The 18,735-nt window shown below is 47.2% G+C and overlaps 1 protein-coding gene across 4 annotated transcripts; it reads right to left on the minus strand.

Annotated features, from left to right (window-relative positions):
* Positions 1 to 304: 304 nt before the first annotated feature.
* DAXX (death domain associated protein) lies at positions 305 to 5,003 on the minus strand. 4 transcript variants are annotated; one of them, XM_027525148.1, is made up of 8 exons: positions 4,707 to 5,003; positions 3,458 to 3,716; positions 2,478 to 3,306; positions 2,136 to 2,350; positions 1,743 to 1,986; positions 1,125 to 1,596; positions 748 to 967; positions 305 to 556 (listed from the first exon to the last, which is right to left on the minus strand). In XM_027525148.1, the coding sequence occupies exons 2-8, from the start codon at positions 3,662 to 3,664 to the stop codon at positions 497 to 499; spliced, it is 2,247 nt and encodes a 748-aa protein (XP_027380949.1). In that variant the 5' UTR covers positions 3,665 to 3,716; positions 4,707 to 5,003; the 3' UTR covers positions 305 to 496. The 4 variants fall into 4 exon arrangements, with proteins under 4 accessions (XP_027380949.1, XP_027380950.1, XP_027380947.1 ...); XM_027525149.1 differs by having other exon boundaries at positions 3,458 to 3,713; positions 4,707 to 4,988; XM_027525146.1 differs by lacking the exon at positions 4,707 to 5,003 and adding an exon at positions 4,605 to 4,700 and having other exon boundaries at positions 3,458 to 3,713.
* Positions 5,004 to 18,735: the final 13,732 nt, after the last annotated feature.

The raw sequence follows: 18,735 nt of genomic DNA on the forward strand, positions 1-18,735 counted from the left end.
CCTGAAGCTCCGCCCCCCACCTCTGGTCTTGGATTGGCTAGATAACCTTGAGTCGGCCGCTGATTGGCTTTTTTACTGCTACCGCTAGAAGTGGGAAAGAAAAGCACATTCAGGAGGCTGAAGCACATTTTAGTGCCTTGCAGAGGGCAAGGAGCCCTGAGGATAAGAAAAACTCCAACAGAGGCGTGAAGGCAGCTGGACAGGGCAGATCCAGGGCTGTCCCGGGGGAACGGCTAACCCTGAGCCAGAGCACAGCTGGTGCCAATCACCAGCTGGTGAGGGTGGGACAAGGAAAAGACAGGGATACAATAAGAAAAGAACTTTATTGTTTATTAATGTTTCTATGTAAAACTTAAGCTTTGTTGTTGTTGTTGTTTTTAAAAAGAAACCACCAACAGGCAATTAGCTCAGTCCATCCCTTCCTCAGTCATGTGCTTCCTACCATCCTCCAAATACGATCCCAAACATTTTGGGGTCAGGGAGGAGGGGGAGGCAGTTAATCAGAGTCTGAGAGCACGATGATCTCCTCGGGATCACACTGTGTCGCCACACTCATCTGCAGGGGAATGAGAGACAAAGAGTCAGAAAGGTCTGGAACACAGTGAAGCCAGGGAAGGACTTTATCAGAGATCAAAACTTAGGGTGGGAAAAAAGAGAGAGGGAGGAGGTAATGGGTATAACATTCAGAGAACCCCAAATGAATGATGAAAGAGAATGAAGTTAGGAAACACAGCCACCCCCTCTTACCTTATAAGTACCAGGCCTGGAGGGTTGTGACTGGGGAGTGTGGGACAACCGGGTTGGAAGTGGGCTACAGAGGGAGCTGGTCACCAAGCCATGGCTAGGAGAGTCCACCCTTGTTGAGGAATCAGCAACTGGAGCCATAGAAGCCAAGGGGGAAGGTGGGCTGGGCAGGGTATGTGTCTTCTGCCCGTTCTTCTGTACTGCCCTTTGCATTTCCACATGGCTAGAGACAGAAACATACATGGGAGGAGGGTTGTGTGTGGAGCCTGAGGCTGGAGGGGGAGCGTGCAGTTTTTCCCCAGACTCCTTTCTACAATATTTCTCTCAGAAAGCCCCTTCAGTCCCTCCATGGCTTCCCTCTTTCTCCTTGTTGCTGTTACCTCTTTCCTAATGGCCCAGCTTCTGTTTGCTTCTCTTTCCGAGATTTCTTGCGGGGGGGACTGGAATCCCCCCAAGTGTGAGGAGAGACGCCTCCATTGAAGGAAGTGGAGGTGACCATGGCGGCCCCATTCTCCAACACAGTGGTGAGGAGGTCCTCTGATTTCTTGGAAGAGGAAACGTCCCTCTCCTCAGGGGAAGGGGTCGTATCCAGGGGCAAGGCTTCAATCTCTAGCTCAAAGAGCTGAGACATAGGGCTCTCTTCCTCCAGGGGCAGCTCCTCGAGGTGCTCTTCCCTGCTTTCAGCAACTACACTGGAGGGGGCCGGGGGCTCTTCTGCCAGTGAAGATGGTGACTCTGTGAGTCTTTTGTTTTGCTGCTCCTCTGAAGACCCATTTTTCCCTTTATGAGGTTCCAGGTTCTTTTCAGTGGAGATCGGTAGTGGGGATACGGGGCTCTTATCTCCATCCTTCTCTGGAAAAAAAAAAAGAAAAAAGAGCAGATTGGTAGCAAAAGAACTGGGGGAAAGAGTAAGAGAAAGAAGGAAAGGATCTCAAAGGGGCTCGTGCCCAACAGAGTAGAGAGAATTGACACAGGAGAAGACTGTTTCCTTGACATACCTGCTTCCTCCTCCTCCTCTTCATCGTCCCCCTGACCTTCCTTCATCTGTTCCAGATCCTCCTCTTCTTCGGAATCTGTGGCCTCATCTTCTTCCTCCTCATCTTCCTCGTCTTCCTCCTCGTCTTCCTCCTCATCTTCCTCCTCTTCCTCTTCCTCCTCCTCTTCACTTTCCTCATCTTCTTCATCATCGATCTCAGCCTTGGAAGTGGTAGGACACTCCTGGGATGCCATCCCACTAGGGCCCTGCAGAGAACAAAGGAGTTTCCTGAAGGAATCTGTTGCCCCATTCTCAAAGGAATGCTTCTTGAATTCCTTCTGCACATGCCACGATCAGTCACCCCAGACTCCCTCCTGGCCAGTGCAGGGGAAGGACAAGGTCTCTCCTTTCATACCTCACCAGAATCCAACGAGGATTTGGGGGTATCTTCAGAGTGGGAAGAGGTGGCCTGGGGGAGCCGGGCTCTTCTCTTCTGTCTCTCACTCTCCTCATTCCTGTCTTGCATCATCGCATACTTGGAGATGACCTCATCCAGCCGGCTCATAGCCAAGCTTCGGTTCTCCCGCAGGCGCCGGGCCAGGACAGGATCTGACAGTGCGGGATCAATGCCTGTGTGGGAAGATATAAAGTCAGTGTAGTCACCCAGAACTCTAGAAGTAGGGACTAAAGAGATGCCCCCTCCACCACACACACCTGACGAATGAGGGTTACCAAGGAGTATCTCACTAATGCCTACCTGGCCTATAGTCATCTGTGAGGTGACAGCCAAAGTTGTAGATGAGATCCAGGTGGCGACGCTCCTGTAACCTGATGCCCACATCTCGGAAGGCATCCTGAGCCATGAGCTGGAGCTGCTGTCGGGGGAGGCCAAGGCTGTGCCGAGCAGCTGCCTTCTCTACGGCGCGCAGTACATCTCCATAGTCAGGGAAGGTATCAGGCCCTGGCTTGTTGATGAGCCGCTCAATGCGCCTATTGACCTCTGGGTAGCGGGTACCACGGTAGGGGATGCGCTGCTCTATGACCCGGCCTGTCAGTGAAGAGCAGTCTTTCAGCTCACACAGCCGTCCAAAGAGACGGATCAGCTTACGCTTCAACCTTGCTTCCTGCAGGTAAGTGGAGTCTGGGTCATCCATTTCTGAGAGATCCAACTCCTTTTCTTGCAGCCGCCGGATCTCTGCCACATACAGTGCCAGCAGCTGCTCCAAGCGCTGGATCTGCCGCCGGGAACCATGGGTCCTTGGGGCCTCAGAGGCAGTGGTCTCAGCATTTGGGTCCGAGGAGGGGTCTGTGGGAGGGTTATTCCCAGAGGGCTCACTAGAGGTGGTGGCAGCAGGGGCCAGGTTCAGCTTCTTCTTGGCTGAGTGGGCCTTGAGAACCGTGCAGAGCTCATTAATGTAGACATAGAGCTTAGCTGGCCGGTTCTGGGCCCGAGAGAGGACCCGAGAGAGGATGTTGCAGAACTCCGCCGAGGCCAAAAACAGAGGGTGGGCCCGCTGCTGCCGGTTATAGAGGAACGGGACCACCTCAGGGTGATCCGCCGTCTGCGTCTTACACAGTGCAAGGAACTGGAAGGTTCACGGGGGAAAAGGGAGGGGAAAAAGATAAAGGATAGGGTTGAGAGAAAGGTGAGGTGGGGTTAGTGGGGGAGAAAGGACAGGAGAGCCAATCAGCCATCCCCCTCCCTGGGGCACGACAGTCTTCTCCCCTAAAGCTCACCTCTTCAAACAGCTTCTCATTCTCCAACTTGTAGCATTTCTTGCCGCCAGAACTACTGCTTCCTCCAGCCCCATGGGGCTGAGAGGAGCCAGGGGCTTCTGCCTTGGGTGAGGCCGGATTAGGGGGTGGGTGGGAGGGCCCTGGTTGAGCAGCTGCTTCATCTTCTTCATCATCATCCAGCACGATGATGCTGTTAGCGGTGGCCATAGGGGATCAAATCCCCCGGAGGGAGGAAGTGTTGAGGATTTCGTAATTCCTGCTGGAAGGGGATGGGGCCTCAGACAGAGCCCCTCCAGCATCGCCCCATCCCTTCAGCTCACACGTTTGCCAGTCTTCTTGGGTTTCAAAAGCACCCAGCCATGCCCAACAGTGTCCTTATTGCCTAGCTTCAGCAAGCAGTAGTACCATATGTTTTTCTGGCCCTTTACTGTGGGAGTTCCAAACCTTCTGAAAACCTGAAGTCCCACCCCCAGCTCTACCCCCCACGCCTATATCCGGTCTTTCAGTATCGTTTTCCCACTATTTCTCAGAGTTGGCAAGTTGAGTCTTCCTCTCAACCCCTGGACGACCTCTCACGCGGCACTCCAGGTTCCCTTGACATCCTCTCGAACAGACACCACAACCCCGCTGGCACCACCGTCTTCCCTGTTCGCTCTCTCTCACACATATCAAATCTAAACCCTCACCCCATTCTGAAAGATAACCCCAACTCGGAGACCCTCTGAGAAGGAGGTTCCCTCCCAAAAATCCATTCCCTTTTATACTTAAATTATCTCTATATTCCACCCTCTGGTGGGTCTCCTCAAACCGAAGCGCTAGGTTGAAGATATTTCACCTCAAGTCCCCTCCTTCTCACCCCACCCTAATTTTCCCCATTCTCTTTTAGTGACCTGTAACCGATCGTGAGCTCCACGCTGGGCTCTCCCGATTCCTCTCAGATTCCAGCCCTGAATCCAGTCCTTCCCCTAAATGAGCTTCCCGCCAAGTCCCCCTCCCCCAGTTCAGCCCCTGGCCGCCCCACTCCCCTTCAGGGATAGGAAGGAAGATCCCACAGCCTGCCCGTCAGACTCAGCGCCCGGGACTCCCCAGTACCTCTCCCTCGACATTCCTGCCCCCGCCTTCGCTCCCCACACCGTCCGGCCCCCACCTCAGAAACGGTCTCTCGAGGCGACCCTCTCCGCTGATCTCAGAACCTCGCATGGTTCCCTCCGTCTTCCTTCCCCCTCCCACCGCAGGCCCTACTCCATACCGGAAGCCGCGGAGTTTCCGCCCACACGCGCCGGGCGCGGCCATATTGTCGCACGGAATCCAGTGCCCCCGTCAGGCAGGAAGGAAGGTAGGGCCGCCCCTCCTAGAGCCTCCAGTGCCGCCCACAGAGTCTGCGGCTCCTTTCACCCTGGCCTGCAGGGGGCGGATTCGTCGCCTCCGGGCGTCCTAAATACCCGAGGGCCGCCATTTTGCCGTACGGCTCTGGCTGCGCCGGCACCGGGGGGCGCCGTCTGTGGAGCTCTTTTCACCCGGTGCTTCCGCGACTCCGCCAATCAGAAACTTCCCGCATCCCGGCCCAACCACCGCTAGTCGCGTGCGAGGAGGACTGATCCACCTTTCTACGTTGGGGAGGGGGGGAGGAAATAACGGAACAGCGCGGGGTGAGGAATTGGGCCCTCCAAGGCTGAACAGGGATGCATGGAAAGGAGGAGTCTCTTAAAAGGGAAATAAAACCTTTTCTATCCGCTGGGCTTTGACAAGCCTTGTGGCGCTGCTTTCCTACCTGCCAGGTCCCAGTTTCCGCGGCTCAATCGACTGTACCTGTCATTCCTTTCTATGGTCTGCGCGCTCCCTTGCAGCTGCCCAGAAGCTACTTCTACATCCAGGTGCCTACATCTCCCAATCATCAAGTCATAACACATGCATACAAACGAGCACAACACGCTATACAAATGTGTTGTTATTATTATTGCGATTGTTGGCGTGCTTTCCAAGCTCCACCACAGAACTAATGACCAACCAAGTAGGTGGGACCTAGTTGGTTCTCCGTCGTTTTCTGGAGGGGGTTCCCGAGGCGCAGGCGCTGAAGACAAGGAGGCTGTGCTTTGTCCAGGAGCTCTAGGGCCTGAGGACAGGCGATGTGGGGAGGGAGCTCTGAGCAGAATCTGTAAGAGCTGTGAGAAGAAACGAGGCTCGAGGCTCGTAAAATACCTTGAGTCTCGTCTCCTCCTCTTCCTCTGGGATAGCTGATGAAGGAAGAGAGAAGAAACCAACATTGGCGCCCGCCTCGCCCACACCCTCACCCTAAACCAACTTTAGGGAAACTGGAGGGGCTCGAAGAGGCAAAGCTGGGCCCAAAGGTGAACTTCTGAGGAAACCGGAAAGGTTAATATGGTTCCAATCGCAGAGTTTCCCACATCCTTGAGAATTCCACAGAGGGGGAGCATCTTGCCACTTTCTAGGACCACAGTCTCTTACATCCCCAATCCCTCGGAGTTACAGAACCTCAAACCCTCACTCCCATTAAAGAATCCCACACCACTTTTCTCCAGTCGTCTAAGCCTGTAGTCTTCAAATTGGGGGACATGAAGACTCGCCTAAGGGTACTCGGATTTGGGACATATAAAGGATTAATTTCCAGATTCTCAGTTTTCCCAAAATTTGTTTTCCTGAATAAATGCTTGCACTAGAGCTTCTCCTTCTTTTTCTCTTTTACAATAGACTTTCTCCCCCTCTATTTAAAAAGGAAAAAAAAAAAAAAAAAGGTATAGTTCTTAACCATGAAATCTAAGGATAACTTTACCTTGTTTTACCTTGGTTGTTTTTTGTTTGTTTGTTTTGGGACACATGCCCTGAATCTTGCAGGGATCTTAGTTCCCCAACCAGGGATGGAACTGGCCCCCAGCGACAGCAATGAAAGCACCAAGTCCTAACTGATGGACCACCAGGGATTTCATTACCTTGTCTTAAATAAAGAGACATGTAACAATATTGTAATATAATTATCCTCTAATTAAAAAAAAAAGACATGTAGCCTATTTCTTTCAAGGCACCATAAACACCATCCTGTCTATCTCATTTTAAATGTACTTTTAATATTAAGTTCATCACTTCATGGGAAATAGATGGGGAAACAGTGGAAACAGTATCAGACTTTATTTTTGGGGGCTCCAAAATCACTGCAGATGGTGACTGCAGCCATGAAATTAAAAGACACTCCTTGGAAGGAAAGTTATGATCAACCTAGATAGCATATTCAAAAGCAGAGACATTACTTTGCCAACTAAGGTCCGTCTAGTCAAGGCTATGGTTTTTCCTGTGGTCATGTATGGATGTGAGAGTTGGACTGTGAAGAAGGCTGAGCGCTAAAGAATTGATGCTTTTGAACTGTGGTGTTGGAGAAGACTCTTGAGAGTCCCTTGAACTGCAAGGAGATCCAACCAATCCATTCTGAAGGAGATCAGCCCTGGGATTTCTTCGGAAGGAATGATGCTAAAGCTGAAACTCCAGTACTTTGGCCACCTCATGCGAAGAGTTGACTCATTGGAAAAGACTCTGATGCTGGGAGGGATTGGGGGCAGGAGAAGGGGACGACAGAGGATGAGATGGCTGGATGGCATCACTGACTCGACGGACCTGAGTCTGAGTGAACTCCGGGAGTTGGTGATGGACAGGGAGGCCTGGCGTGCTGTGATTCATGGGGTTGCAAAGAGTCAGACACGACTGAGCGACTGAACTGAACTGAATATTAAGTTATGAAAATGTGTACAATCTTTATGCTATTTTATCACTTCTGCTCTCATAATAATTGTAATGATAACCCAGAAGAAATATTTCTAAAAACCTAGAGTTTTATGGTCACAAGAAAGAAAAATATTTTTCATCTCAATTATAATATATATATATGTAAGAAAGTGTGATAGGGGACTTCCCTGGTCATCCAGTGGTTAAGACTCTGTGCTTCCATTGCAGGGGGCTGGCCTTAGATCCCTGGTAGAGGAATTAACATTCCCCCATAGGTGCAACCAAAGAAAAAAAATATTTTAAAATGTGATAAACTGGTCAATAAAAGACTTTCAAGTATAAAAGCATAAAATTGTGGGGAAGTCGAATGGTAATAGGAGTTTTAGGAGAATAGAGAATGATGGGTTAAGAAAAGGAAAGAGTCCCAATTATATTTTTTAATGAGGGCTAGTGGATACCGTCACTCTGATATTTCAATTCCCCTGGACACACAAAAGATTGATTTATTTTAAAATATTTTGTATATCCCAGGAATTACATCGTTGAAACAATGTTAACTTATGATGATAAAGTTTAGATGCTTACATAGAAGTGCTTGAGAAGAACAAACTTTTTCAAAATTATTTCCTGAAGTATAGGTGCAGAAATTTTAAGACAGTTGCTCTCAGCTATCCAACTGTCCCTCCAAAGCCCCCAACAGTGCCATTCCCCTCCACCCTGTCTCCCCTCTCACCTCTGTGGCAGGGCAAGCAGAGGTTTAGGAAAGATGGTCACAATTCCAGCTCCTCCTCCTTCTCAGGCGTTCTCAGGAGCCAGTCCTCAAACTTTGCCCAAGGTAGCAGCCATAGCAGCTTCCAAACAGCCTCCAGCATCAGCAGTGTCACGATGAGGACCAGGAAGATAAAGAAGGCTTTGTCCATGGCCCGCCGCAGGGGACCCCTGGGAGGAGTGGGATGTCGGGCAAATGCCAGGAACACATCCTCCTCATCCACATCGCCCTCCTCCTCGGCCATTCTAACCCACAGTCTGACCGCTGGCTTGAGCGAGGAGGCTGGGATGAAAGCCCTTAGTCAGCCTTGCCAGGATTAAGGGGAACGATGTCGGCAAGTCCTGCACCTGCCCAGCTTGACCCTAATTCCCCCAACCAAGAAGAAAAAAGGAGAGGAAGGCCTCTGAGTCTTTGAACGATCAATATAATGTGAATAATCTGGAATAAATAATTCCTAAACTCTGTCCAGTTTTTGGGCTTCCCAGATGGTTCAGTGATAAAAGAATCCGCCTGCCAATGCAGGAGACACCGGTTGGATCCATGGGTCCGGAAGATCCCCTGGAGGAGGAAATGGCAACCCACTCCAGTATTCTTGCCCGGAGCCAGAACAGAGGAGGCTGCCTATAATCCAGAGTTGCAAAGAGTCAGACACCACTGAGCCACTGAGGACGCACACACCCACGTCCAGCTTTTTAACTTGTGTTTCGGAAACTGAAGTCCCAACAGAGACATGCCAGCTGCAGCTGCCCAAGTCATTCTAGGTCTCTAAGATTAAGGTTCAAGGCATTGGGCCTCTACAGCCCAGGACCTAGTACCTACTGTGAGCCGGGGTCACTCAAGCACTTCAACACTGCGTGGGGTTGGGGGGATGGGGAGGAACGATCTAACCTAGGCGCGGTTGGGCGGCAGTGCGGGGCGCGGGGGGGTGGTGCTGTGGGGAGGCGGGGGTCGTATGTGCGGGCCGCAGGGGCCGGACAGGGGGCAGCAGAAGCTGAGGCGGCTCCAGTCTGCGCAGGCGTAGTTTTTCTCCAGGTCTGGGGTCGCTGAGCTTGCTGCGCCGAAACCCGGCATGCTGTCTTTGTGACTTCCAGTAGGATTATAACTGGACTGCGGGTGCCCAATCGGAGGTTTATAAAAAGAGAAAGACCGTGGATGGCCAGCGGAGCGACGGTTAACGATAGGGACTTAACTATTGAGGCAATAATAAGGAAGGGTGAGCTGTGCTTGAGGGGCCCTGGTCTGAGAATTGCTGGTGGGAAATGTCAACGAGGACATTGGGACTAGGATTGAAGGCCTTTTCTTAACTCTCTTCCCCAGGCACTGGCCTGAAGCTTCGTGAGGGAAATCAAAGTCTATATGGAGACCTGCCCATAAATTGTGGTTGGTGGGTGGAGTGCAGAGGGAGGAAACAGCCCAAGAGGTAATAGACCTCCAGTGGGTTCTTGCCTGGAGAATCCCAGGGACAGCGGAGCCTGGTGGGCTGCCGTCTATGGGGTCGCACAGAGTCGGACATGACTGAAACAACTTAGCAGCAGCAGCAGCAGGGCCCCTTAGCTAAACTCCACTTTGACCTTGATAAAAAAAACATTGTTTTCTTGGGAAGACCTTGTTTACCCCAAAATAGTACAACGGATGTCACAGTTTTGCTTAGAATCAACTCATATTATCGTTTGCTGCCACCACAGGAAACCACATTACCAGTCGAAAGAAAGAAAGAAACTAGATGGGAGTCTGAACTAATTATTTATATTTTTAAATCAGTCACAGCTTTATTTTTTAAAAAATTTTATTTATGGCTGTTCGGGCTCTTTGTGGCTCTGTGGGCATTTTTTCCTAGTTGGGGCAAGCGGGGGCGACTCTCTAGTCGCCTATGCATGGACTTGTTATCGCAGTGGCTTCTCGTCTTGCCGAGCGAGTACTGTAGGTGCGCACAGGCTTCAGTAGTTGTAGCACTTGAGCTCAGTAGTTGCTGCTCCCTCAGCTCTAGAGCACAGGCTCAGTAGTTGTGGAAGTGGGCTTAATTGCTCCTCAACATGTGGGATGTTTTCCCCATTGGGGATTGACCCCAGAACCTGTCCCCTGCGTTGGCGGTCGGATTCTTTACCACTGAGCCACCAGGGAAACCCCATACTAATCGTTTATGAGTTGTGTTAATTAAACAAGGAGAACTTTAGACTGAGGTGACTCTGATGCCCTGGTGGTCTACTTAAGCCAAAATCTAAACCTATAAATGCCTCAAGAGAAGCTAGAGGAGGGACTTACCCGGAGTGGTTAAGAATCTGCACTTTCCACTGCAGGTCCCACCGAGGTGGGTGAACTAAGGTCCCCAACGCTGCATGCGCAGGCCCAAACCCGCTCCCCCCACTCGCCAAAAAAAAGAAACACTGGAAGATAGTCACACACAGCCAAATCGACTAAGCTATAGCCAATCAAATAATTTCCTTTCTTTGCTTCCACGTTTAATGCTTCCACATTAAAGTCTTTCCTCTGGGTCAGGTCTGAGGACGTTCAAACTACCGGTGCAGTTGTGCTCCTTTCACATGCTAGCAAGGTAATGCTGAAAATCCTTCAAGCTAGGCTGAACCTACTTCAAGCCGGTACAAGAACCATGTACTTCCAGATATACACGCTGGATTTAGAAAAGGTGGAGGAACCAGACATCAAATTGCCAACATCCATTGGATCACAGGAAAAGCAGGAGGATTCTAGAAAAACATCTACTTCTGCTTCATTGATTACACTAAAGCTTTTGGCTGTGGGTTACAACAAACTGTGGAAAGTCTTCAAGAGACGGGAATACCAGACCACCTTACCTGCTTCCTGAGAAACCTGTATGCAGGTCAAGAAGCAACAGATAGAACCAGACATGGAAAAACAATTCAGTTCAGTTGCTCAGTCGTGTCTGACTCTGCGACCCCATGGACAGCAGCATGCCATGCTTCCCTGTCCATCACCAACTCCTGGAGCTTCCTCAAATTCATGTCCATCCAGCCATCCAGCCATCAGTATTGGAGTCAGTGATGCCATCCAGCCATCTCATCCTCTATCATCCCTTTCTCCTCCTGCCTTCAATCTTTCCCAGCATCAGGGTCTTTTCCAATGAGTCAGTTCTTTGAATCAGGTGGCCAAAGTATTGGGAGCTTTAGCTTCAGCATCAGTCCTTCCAATGAATATTTAGGACTGTTTTCTTTTAGGATTGACTGGTTGGATCTCGTTGCAGTCCAAGGAATTCTCAAGAGTCTTCTCCAACACCACAGTTTGAAAGCATGAGTTCTTCTGTGCTTAGCTTTCTTTATGGTCCAACTCTCACATCCATACATGACCACTGGAAAAACCATATCTTTGACTAGACAGACCTTTGTTGGCAAATTAATGTCTCTCTTTTTAATATGCTGTCTAGGTTTGTCACGGGCTTCCCTGATAGCTCAGTTGATAAAAAAATCTGCCTGCAGTGTGCGAGACCTGGGTTCGATCCCTGGGTTGGGAAGATCCCCTGGAGAAGGGAAAGGCTACCCACTCCAGTATTCTGGCCTGGAGAATTCCATGGACTGTATAGTCCATGGGATCGCAAAGAGTCGGACACAACTGAGCAATTTTCACTTCATTTCACTAGGCTTGTCATAGCTTTTCTTCCAAGGAGCAAGCAAGTGTCTTTTACTTTCATGGCTTCAGTCACCATCTGCAGTGATTTTGGAGCCCAGAAAAATAAAGTTCTTCATTGTTTCCATTGTTTCCCCATCTATTTGCCATCAAGTGATGGGACCAGATGCCATGATCTTTGTTTTCTGAATACTGAGTTTTAAGCCAGCCTTTTCACTCTCCTCTTTCACTTTCATCAAGAAGCTCTTTAATTCCTCTTTGATTTCTGCCATAAGGGTGGTGTCATCTGCATATTTGAGGTTATTGATATTTCTCCTTGCAATCTTGATTCCAACTTGTGCTTCATACAGCTCGGCATTTGGCATGATGTACTCTACATATAAGTTAAATAAACATGGTGACGATATACAGCCTTATCTGAATCCTTTCTCAATTTGGAACCAGTTTGTTGTTCCATGTTCGGTTCTAACTGTTGCGTCTTGACCTGCATACAGATGTCTCCGGAGGCAGGTAAGGTAGTATGGTATTCCCATCTCTTGAAGAACTTTCCACAGTTTGTTGTGAGCCACACAGTCAAAAGCTTTAATGTATTCAATGAAGTAGAAGTAGATGTTTTTCTGGAATCCTCTTGCTTTTCCTGTGATCCAATGAATGTTGGCAATTTGATCTCTGGTTCTTCTTTCTTTTCTAAATCCAGCTTGATCATCTGGAATTTCTTGGTTCACATACTGTTGAAGCCTCGCTTGGAGAATTTTGAGCATTGCTTTGCTAGCATGTGAGATGAGTGCAATTGTGCCGTAGTTTGAACATTCTTTGGCCTTGCCTTTCTTTGGGATTGGGATGAAAACTGACCTTTCCCAGTCCAGGGGCCACTGCTGAGTTTTATCGGCATATGGAGTGCAGCATTTTCACAGCATCATCTTTTAAGATTTGAAATAGCTCAACTGGAATGCCATCACCTCCACTAGCTTTGTTCCTAGTGATGCTTCCTAAGCCCCACCTGACTTCGCATTCCAGGATGTCTGGTTCTAGGTGAGTGATCACACTGTTGTGGTTATCTGGGTCATTAAGACTTTTTGTATAGTTCTGTGTGTTCTTGTCACCTTTTCTTAATATCTTCTGCTTCTGTTAGGTCCATATCATTTCTGTCCTTTGTTGTGCCCATCTTTGTATGAAATGTTCCCTTGGTATCTCTAATTTTCTTGAAGAGATCTCTAGTGTTTTCCATTCTATTGTTTTCCTCTATTTCTTTGCATTGACCACTGAGGAAGTCTTTCTTATCTCTCCTTGCTATTCTTTGGAACTCTGCATTCAGATGGATGTATCTTTCCTTTTCTCCATTGCCTTTTGTTTCTCTTTTCTTTTCAGCTATTTGTAAGCCTTTTTTGGACTTTTTGGATTTTGCTTTTTCACATTTCTTTTTCTTGGGGATGGTCTTGGTCACTGCCTCCTGTACAGTGTTACAAACCTCTGTCCATAGTTCTTCAGGCACTTTATCAGATCTAATCCCTTGAATCTATTTGTCACATTCACTGTGCAATCATAAGGGATTTGATTTAGGTCATACCTGAATGGTCTAGTGGTTTTCCCTGCTGCTGTTGCTGCTGCTAAGTCGCTTCAGTTGTGTCCAACTCTGTGTAACTCCATAGTCGGAAGTCCACCAGGCTCCCCTGTCCCTGGGATTCTCCAGGCAAGAACACTGGAGTGGGTTGCCATTTCCTTCTCCAAAGCATGAAAGTGAAAAGTGAAAGTGAAGTCGCTCAGCTGTTTCTGACTCCTAGCAACCCCATGGACTGCAGCCTACCAGGATCCTCCGTCCATGGGATTTTCCAGGCAATAGTACTGGAGTGGCTTGCCATTGCCTTCTCCTAGTGGTTTTCCAACTTTCTTCAATTTAAGTCTGAATTTTGCAATCAGGAGTCCATGATCTGAGCCACAGTCAGCTCCCAGACTTGTTTTTGCTGACTGTATAGAGCTTCTCCATCTTTGGCCGCAGAGAACATAATCAATCTGATTTCGGTATTGACCATCTGGTGACCTCCATATGTAGAGTCTTCTCTTGTGTTGTTGGAAGAGGGTGTTTGCTATAATCAGTGTGTTCTCTTGGCAAAGCTCTGTTATCCTTTGCCCTGCTTCATTTTGTACTCCAAGGCCAAACTTGCTTGTTACTCCAGGTATCTCTTGACTTCCTGCTGTTGCATTCCAGTCCCCTATGATGAAAAGGACATCTCTTTTGTGCGTTAGTTCTAGACAGTCAGGTGGGTCATCATAGAACCATTCAACTTTAGCTTCTTCGCCATTACTGGTCAGGGAATAGATTTAGCTTACTGTGATATTGAATGGTTTGCTTTGGTAATGAACAGAGATCATTCTGTCATTTTTGAGATTGCACCCAAGTACTGCATTTCAGACTCTTTTGTTGACTATAACGGCTACTCCATATTTTTGAAGGGATTCTTGCCCACAGTAGTAAATATAATGGTCATCTGAATTAAATTCTCCCATTCCGGTCCATTTTAGTTCACTGATTCCTAAAATGTAAATGTTGACTCTTGCCATCTCCTGTTTCACCACTTCCAATTTACCTTGCTTCATGGACCTAACACCCCAGGTTGTTCTTTACAGCATCGGACTTTACTTCCATTACCAGTCACATCCACAACTGGGTGTTGTTTCACTTTGGCTCTGTCTCTTCATTTTTCTGGAGTTATTTCTCCACTCTTCTCCAGTAGCATATTGGGCACCTACCAACCTGGGTAGTTCATATTTCAGTGTTATATCTTTTTGCCTTTTCATAGTGTTCACAGACTGATTGAAAATTGAGAAAGGAGTCAGACAAGGCTGTATATTGTCATGCTGCTTATTTAACTTCTGTGCAGAGTACATCATGTGTAATGCTGGGCGGAATCACAAGCTAGAATCAAGATTGCCGGGATAAATATCAACAAACTCAAATATGCAGATGATACCACGCTGATGGCAGAAAGCAAAGAGGAACTAAAGAGCTTCTTGATCAAGGTGAAAGAGGAGAGTGAAAAAGCTAGTTTAAAACTCAACATGAAAAAAACTAAGATCATGGCATCTGATCCCATCACTTGATGGCAAATAGATGGGGAAAAAATGGAAACAGTGGCAGATTTTATTTTCTTGGGCTCCAAAATCACTGCAGACAGTGGCCGCAGTCATGAAATTAAAAGACACTTGCTCCTTGGAAAAAGAGCTATGACAAACCTAGACAGCATATTAAAAAGCAGAGACAACACTTGGCTGAAAAAGGTTCGTCTAGTCAAAGGTACGTTTTTTTCAATAGTTCTGTATGGATTTGAGAGTTGGACCATAAAGAAAGCTGAGCGCTGAAGAATAGATGCTTTCGAACTGTGGTGCTGGAGAAGACTTTTGAGAGTCCCTTGAACAGCAAGGAGATCTAACCAGTCCCTGAATATTCATTGAAAGAACTGATGCTGAAGCTGAAGCTCCAGTATTTTAGCCACCTGATGCAAAGAGCCGACTTATTGGGAAAGACCCTGATGCTGGAAAGATTGAGGGCAGGAGAAGGGGGCAACAGAAGATGAAATGATTGGATGGTATCACCAACTCAATGGACATGAGTTTGAGCAAACTCTGGGAGATAGGGAAGTATAGAGGAAGCCTGGTGTGCTGCAGTCCATGAGGTCGAAAAGAGCTGGACACAACTTAGTGACTGAACAACAATACCAACAGGTCTGAAGAGTGTTCATAACCACTTCTGGTTTGATGCAGTACCATTCCATGCATTTTGGCTCAAATAAACTTAAAAATTTTAACATGCTTCAGTTTAACATTAACAGTTATGTGAGCAGGATCTTGGACAAGTCACCTGATGTCATGAAGGACAAATGAAATAAGATTTTCTTTTGGGTAAATCATGAAATGCTGTGTAAATATAATGTATTAATTTCTGATACCCTCACTATGTCTCAGATAAGTTTGCAATAATGCCACCCAAACACCTTCATCATCTCCTTATAGTTCCTTCCCCATGGTAAGTTCAAAACTAGGATCTTGTGTAATACATAAACCCAGCACTTTATTGAATTAAAAAATTTTTGGAAGCAATTTAGAACTTACAGAAAACATTTAATAACAGTACCAGGGACTCTGGTGTCCTTTCCCCCCAATTCCCCATTTGTCAACATTTGGCTCTGTTTGCTTATTTCTCTCAACCCCAATGTAACTGTCTGTTATGAGCTGAATTGTGTTTCTCCAAAATTCAAATATTGAAACTTTAACTCCCAGTACCTCCAAATATGATCTTATTTGGAAATAGGGTTGTTGCAGATGTAATTGGTTAAATTAAATTGAAATCATACTACAGTAAGTGGACCCTTAATTCAATATGACTGATGTTCTTATAAAGGGAAATTTAGACACAGACCTGCATATCATGAGAATATCATATGAACATGAAGGCAGAGACAGTGTTTCTGTTACTGCGAGTCAAGGAATGCCAAAGATTGCCAACAAACCGTGAAAAGTTATGGGAGAGGCATGGTATAGACTTTTCTGTCATAGCCCTGAGAGAACCAATCCTGTTGACACTTAGTTTTCTGACTTCTAGCCTTCAGAATTGTAAGATGATCAATTTCTGCTGTTTAAGCACCCTGTTTGCAGTACTTTGTTGTGGCAGCCCTAGGAAAGTTATATACCATCCTATTCAGGAAATCAATACGAGTATCCAATTCATAGGTACAATTCAGGTTTTATCAGCTGTCCCATTAATGGCTCTGTCTTTTCTGGTCTAGGATCACATATCGCATTTGGTTGTCACATACCTGCAGTCTCCTTCAGCATGAGCAGTCAGTTCTGTTCAGTTCAGTCGCTCAGTCGTGTCCGACTCTGCGACCCGATGAACCACAGCACACCAGGCCTCCCTGTCCATCACCAACTCCTGGAGTCCACCCAAACCCATGTCCATTGAGTTGGTGATGTCATCCAACCATCTCATCCTCTGTCGTCCCCTTCTCCTCCTGCCCTCAATCTTTCTCAGCATCAGGGTCTTTTCAAAAGAGTCAGCTCTTCGCATCAGGTGGCCAAAGTATTGGAGTTTCAGCTTCAACATCAGTCCTTCCAATGAACATCCAGGACCGATCTCCTTTAGGATGGACTGGTTGGATCTCCTTGCAGTCCAAGGGACTCTCAGGAGTCTTCTCCAACACCACAGTTCAAAAGCATCAATTCTTCGGTGCTCAGCTTTCTTCACAGTCCAACTCACATCCATACATGACCACTGGAAAAACCATAGCCTTGACTAGATGGACCTTTGTTGGCAAAGTAATATCTCTGCTTTTGAATATGCTGTCTAGGCTGGTCACAATTTTCCTTCCAAGGAGTAAGCGTCTTTTAATTTCATGGGTGTAGTCACCATCTGCAGTGATTTTGGAACCCCCAAAAATAAAGGCAGCTGCTGTTTGCCATGAAGTGATGGGACCAGATGCCATGATCTTCGTTTTCTGAATGTTGAGCTTTAAGCCAACTTTTACACTCTCCTCTTTCACTTTCATGAAGAGGCTTTTTAGTTCCTCTTCACTTTCTGCCATAAGGGTGGTGTCATTTGCATATCTGAGGTTATTGATATTTCTTGCAGCAATCTTGATTCCAGCTTGTGCTTCTTCCAGCCCAGTGTTTCTCATGATGTACTCCGCATATGTTAAATAAGCAGGGTGATAATATACGGCCTTGACGTACTCCTTTCCCTATTTGGAACCAGTCTGTTGTTCCATGTCCAGTTCTAACTGTTGCTTCCTGACCTGCATACAGATTTCTCAAGAGGCAGGTCAGGTGCTCTGGTATTCCCATCTCTTTCAGAATTTTCCACAGTACTTGTGAGCAGTACTTCTGTATTTCTCTGGTCTTCCATGAATCACTTTTAAAGAGTACAAGCTTTTCATTTCTGTAAGATGTCTCTTACAGAGACAAACCTCAGTGCATATAAGGGGAAGAGAGAAATAATGTGCTCCTCTCCTTGCATCACATCAGAAGTTACAGGAGATGAAACCATCTCACTCTTGATGCTGCCAAACCAGTCTGGCAGGTTTCTCTACCATAAAGCCATGACTGTCCCTTTGTGATTCCTAAGTATCTGGCACTTCATCTAGTCTCCATCTTTCTGCTTTATCATCATTCACTAATGACTCTCATCAGAATAAGCATGATGATGTTTATTAAATGGTAATTTTTTTATTCCATCATTTTTTCTTCAGTTTTCAGTAAGCAGTCTACTATGAAGAGAAATTTCTTTCTCCTTTCTTTATTTATATCATATGAACTCATGGATTCCTATTTTATTCAATGAATTGTAATCCATTATTATTATATGTATTTATATTATCTGGGCCCATACATTTCTATTTTGTTTCATTAATTGTAACCAGTTACTATTCTCATCATTAATTTCATGCACAAGTTATCCCAAATTTGGGCATCTCCAGGTTCCAAGATTCATGCTCACCAGCCCCTATCACTCCCACAGGAGAGAATGGGAAGCCCATGGGCCTGCTGGTGCAAGTGAAGTTCACAGGCATCTGAGCTGCTCCAGCAGCAGTGCCCCATGGGTTCCTAGCTGGTGCAGGGAGAGAGAAGCGGGAAGCATTTCCCTGATAGTGGCTTGGACCCCTCTACTTGTCATCAGGCACCACTGAGGAGCTCCTGTGCAAGCTGGGCAAGTAGTGAGACATCCTGGTGCTGATAGGGGTGAAGATGAAGAATGTGAAGGGCAGCATCCTCACCTTGTCTCAAGAGCTCGGCGAGAAGGATCACCTGCTGGCCATTGGCTGTGTGTGTGCGCTCAGTCATGTCCGACTCTTTGTGACCCTTTGGACTGTAACTTGCCAGGCTCCTCTGTCTATGGGATTTTTCAGGCAAGAATATTGGAGCAGATTGCCTTTTCCTACTCTAGGGGATCTTCCTGACCCAGAGACTGAACCCACATCTCCTGCGTCTCTTGCATTGCAAGTGGATTCTTTACTACTGAGCCATCGTGGAAGTCTTGCTGCCCACGGCTGTCATTTGCAAAACGTGACAGAATGTGAACAAGTTCCCTTTTGGCCTTTGCGACTCCCAGACCCCTGTCGGCTTGGAAGAGACCTCGGGCCACTGCTGTTGAACTCCCTTATACCTCTGGGGCACTGTTTGACAGTAC

This window comes from Bos indicus x Bos taurus, chromosome 23 (assembly GCF_003369695.1).
Source record: "Bos indicus x Bos taurus breed Angus x Brahman F1 hybrid chromosome 23, Bos_hybrid_MaternalHap_v2.0, whole genome shotgun sequence".
Taxonomy (NCBI): Eukaryota; Metazoa; Chordata; class Mammalia; order Artiodactyla; family Bovidae; genus Bos; species Bos indicus x Bos taurus.

Excerpts from the sequence above, each read along its gene's own strand:
- DAXX (XM_027525148.1), bottom strand. The coding sequence starts at position 3,664 with ATGGCCACCGCTAACAGCATCATCGTGCTGGATGATGATGAAGAAGAT. Across the intron at positions 3,307-3,457 it reads ATGAGAAGCTGTTTGAAGAG|TTCCTTGCACTGTGTAAGAC; the intron begins GTGAGCTTTAGG and ends TGAACCTTCCAG. Across the intron at positions 1,987-2,135 it reads CCTCGTTGGATTCTGGTGAG|GGCCCTAGTGGGATGGCATC; the intron begins GTATGAAAGGAG and ends TGTTCTCTGCAG.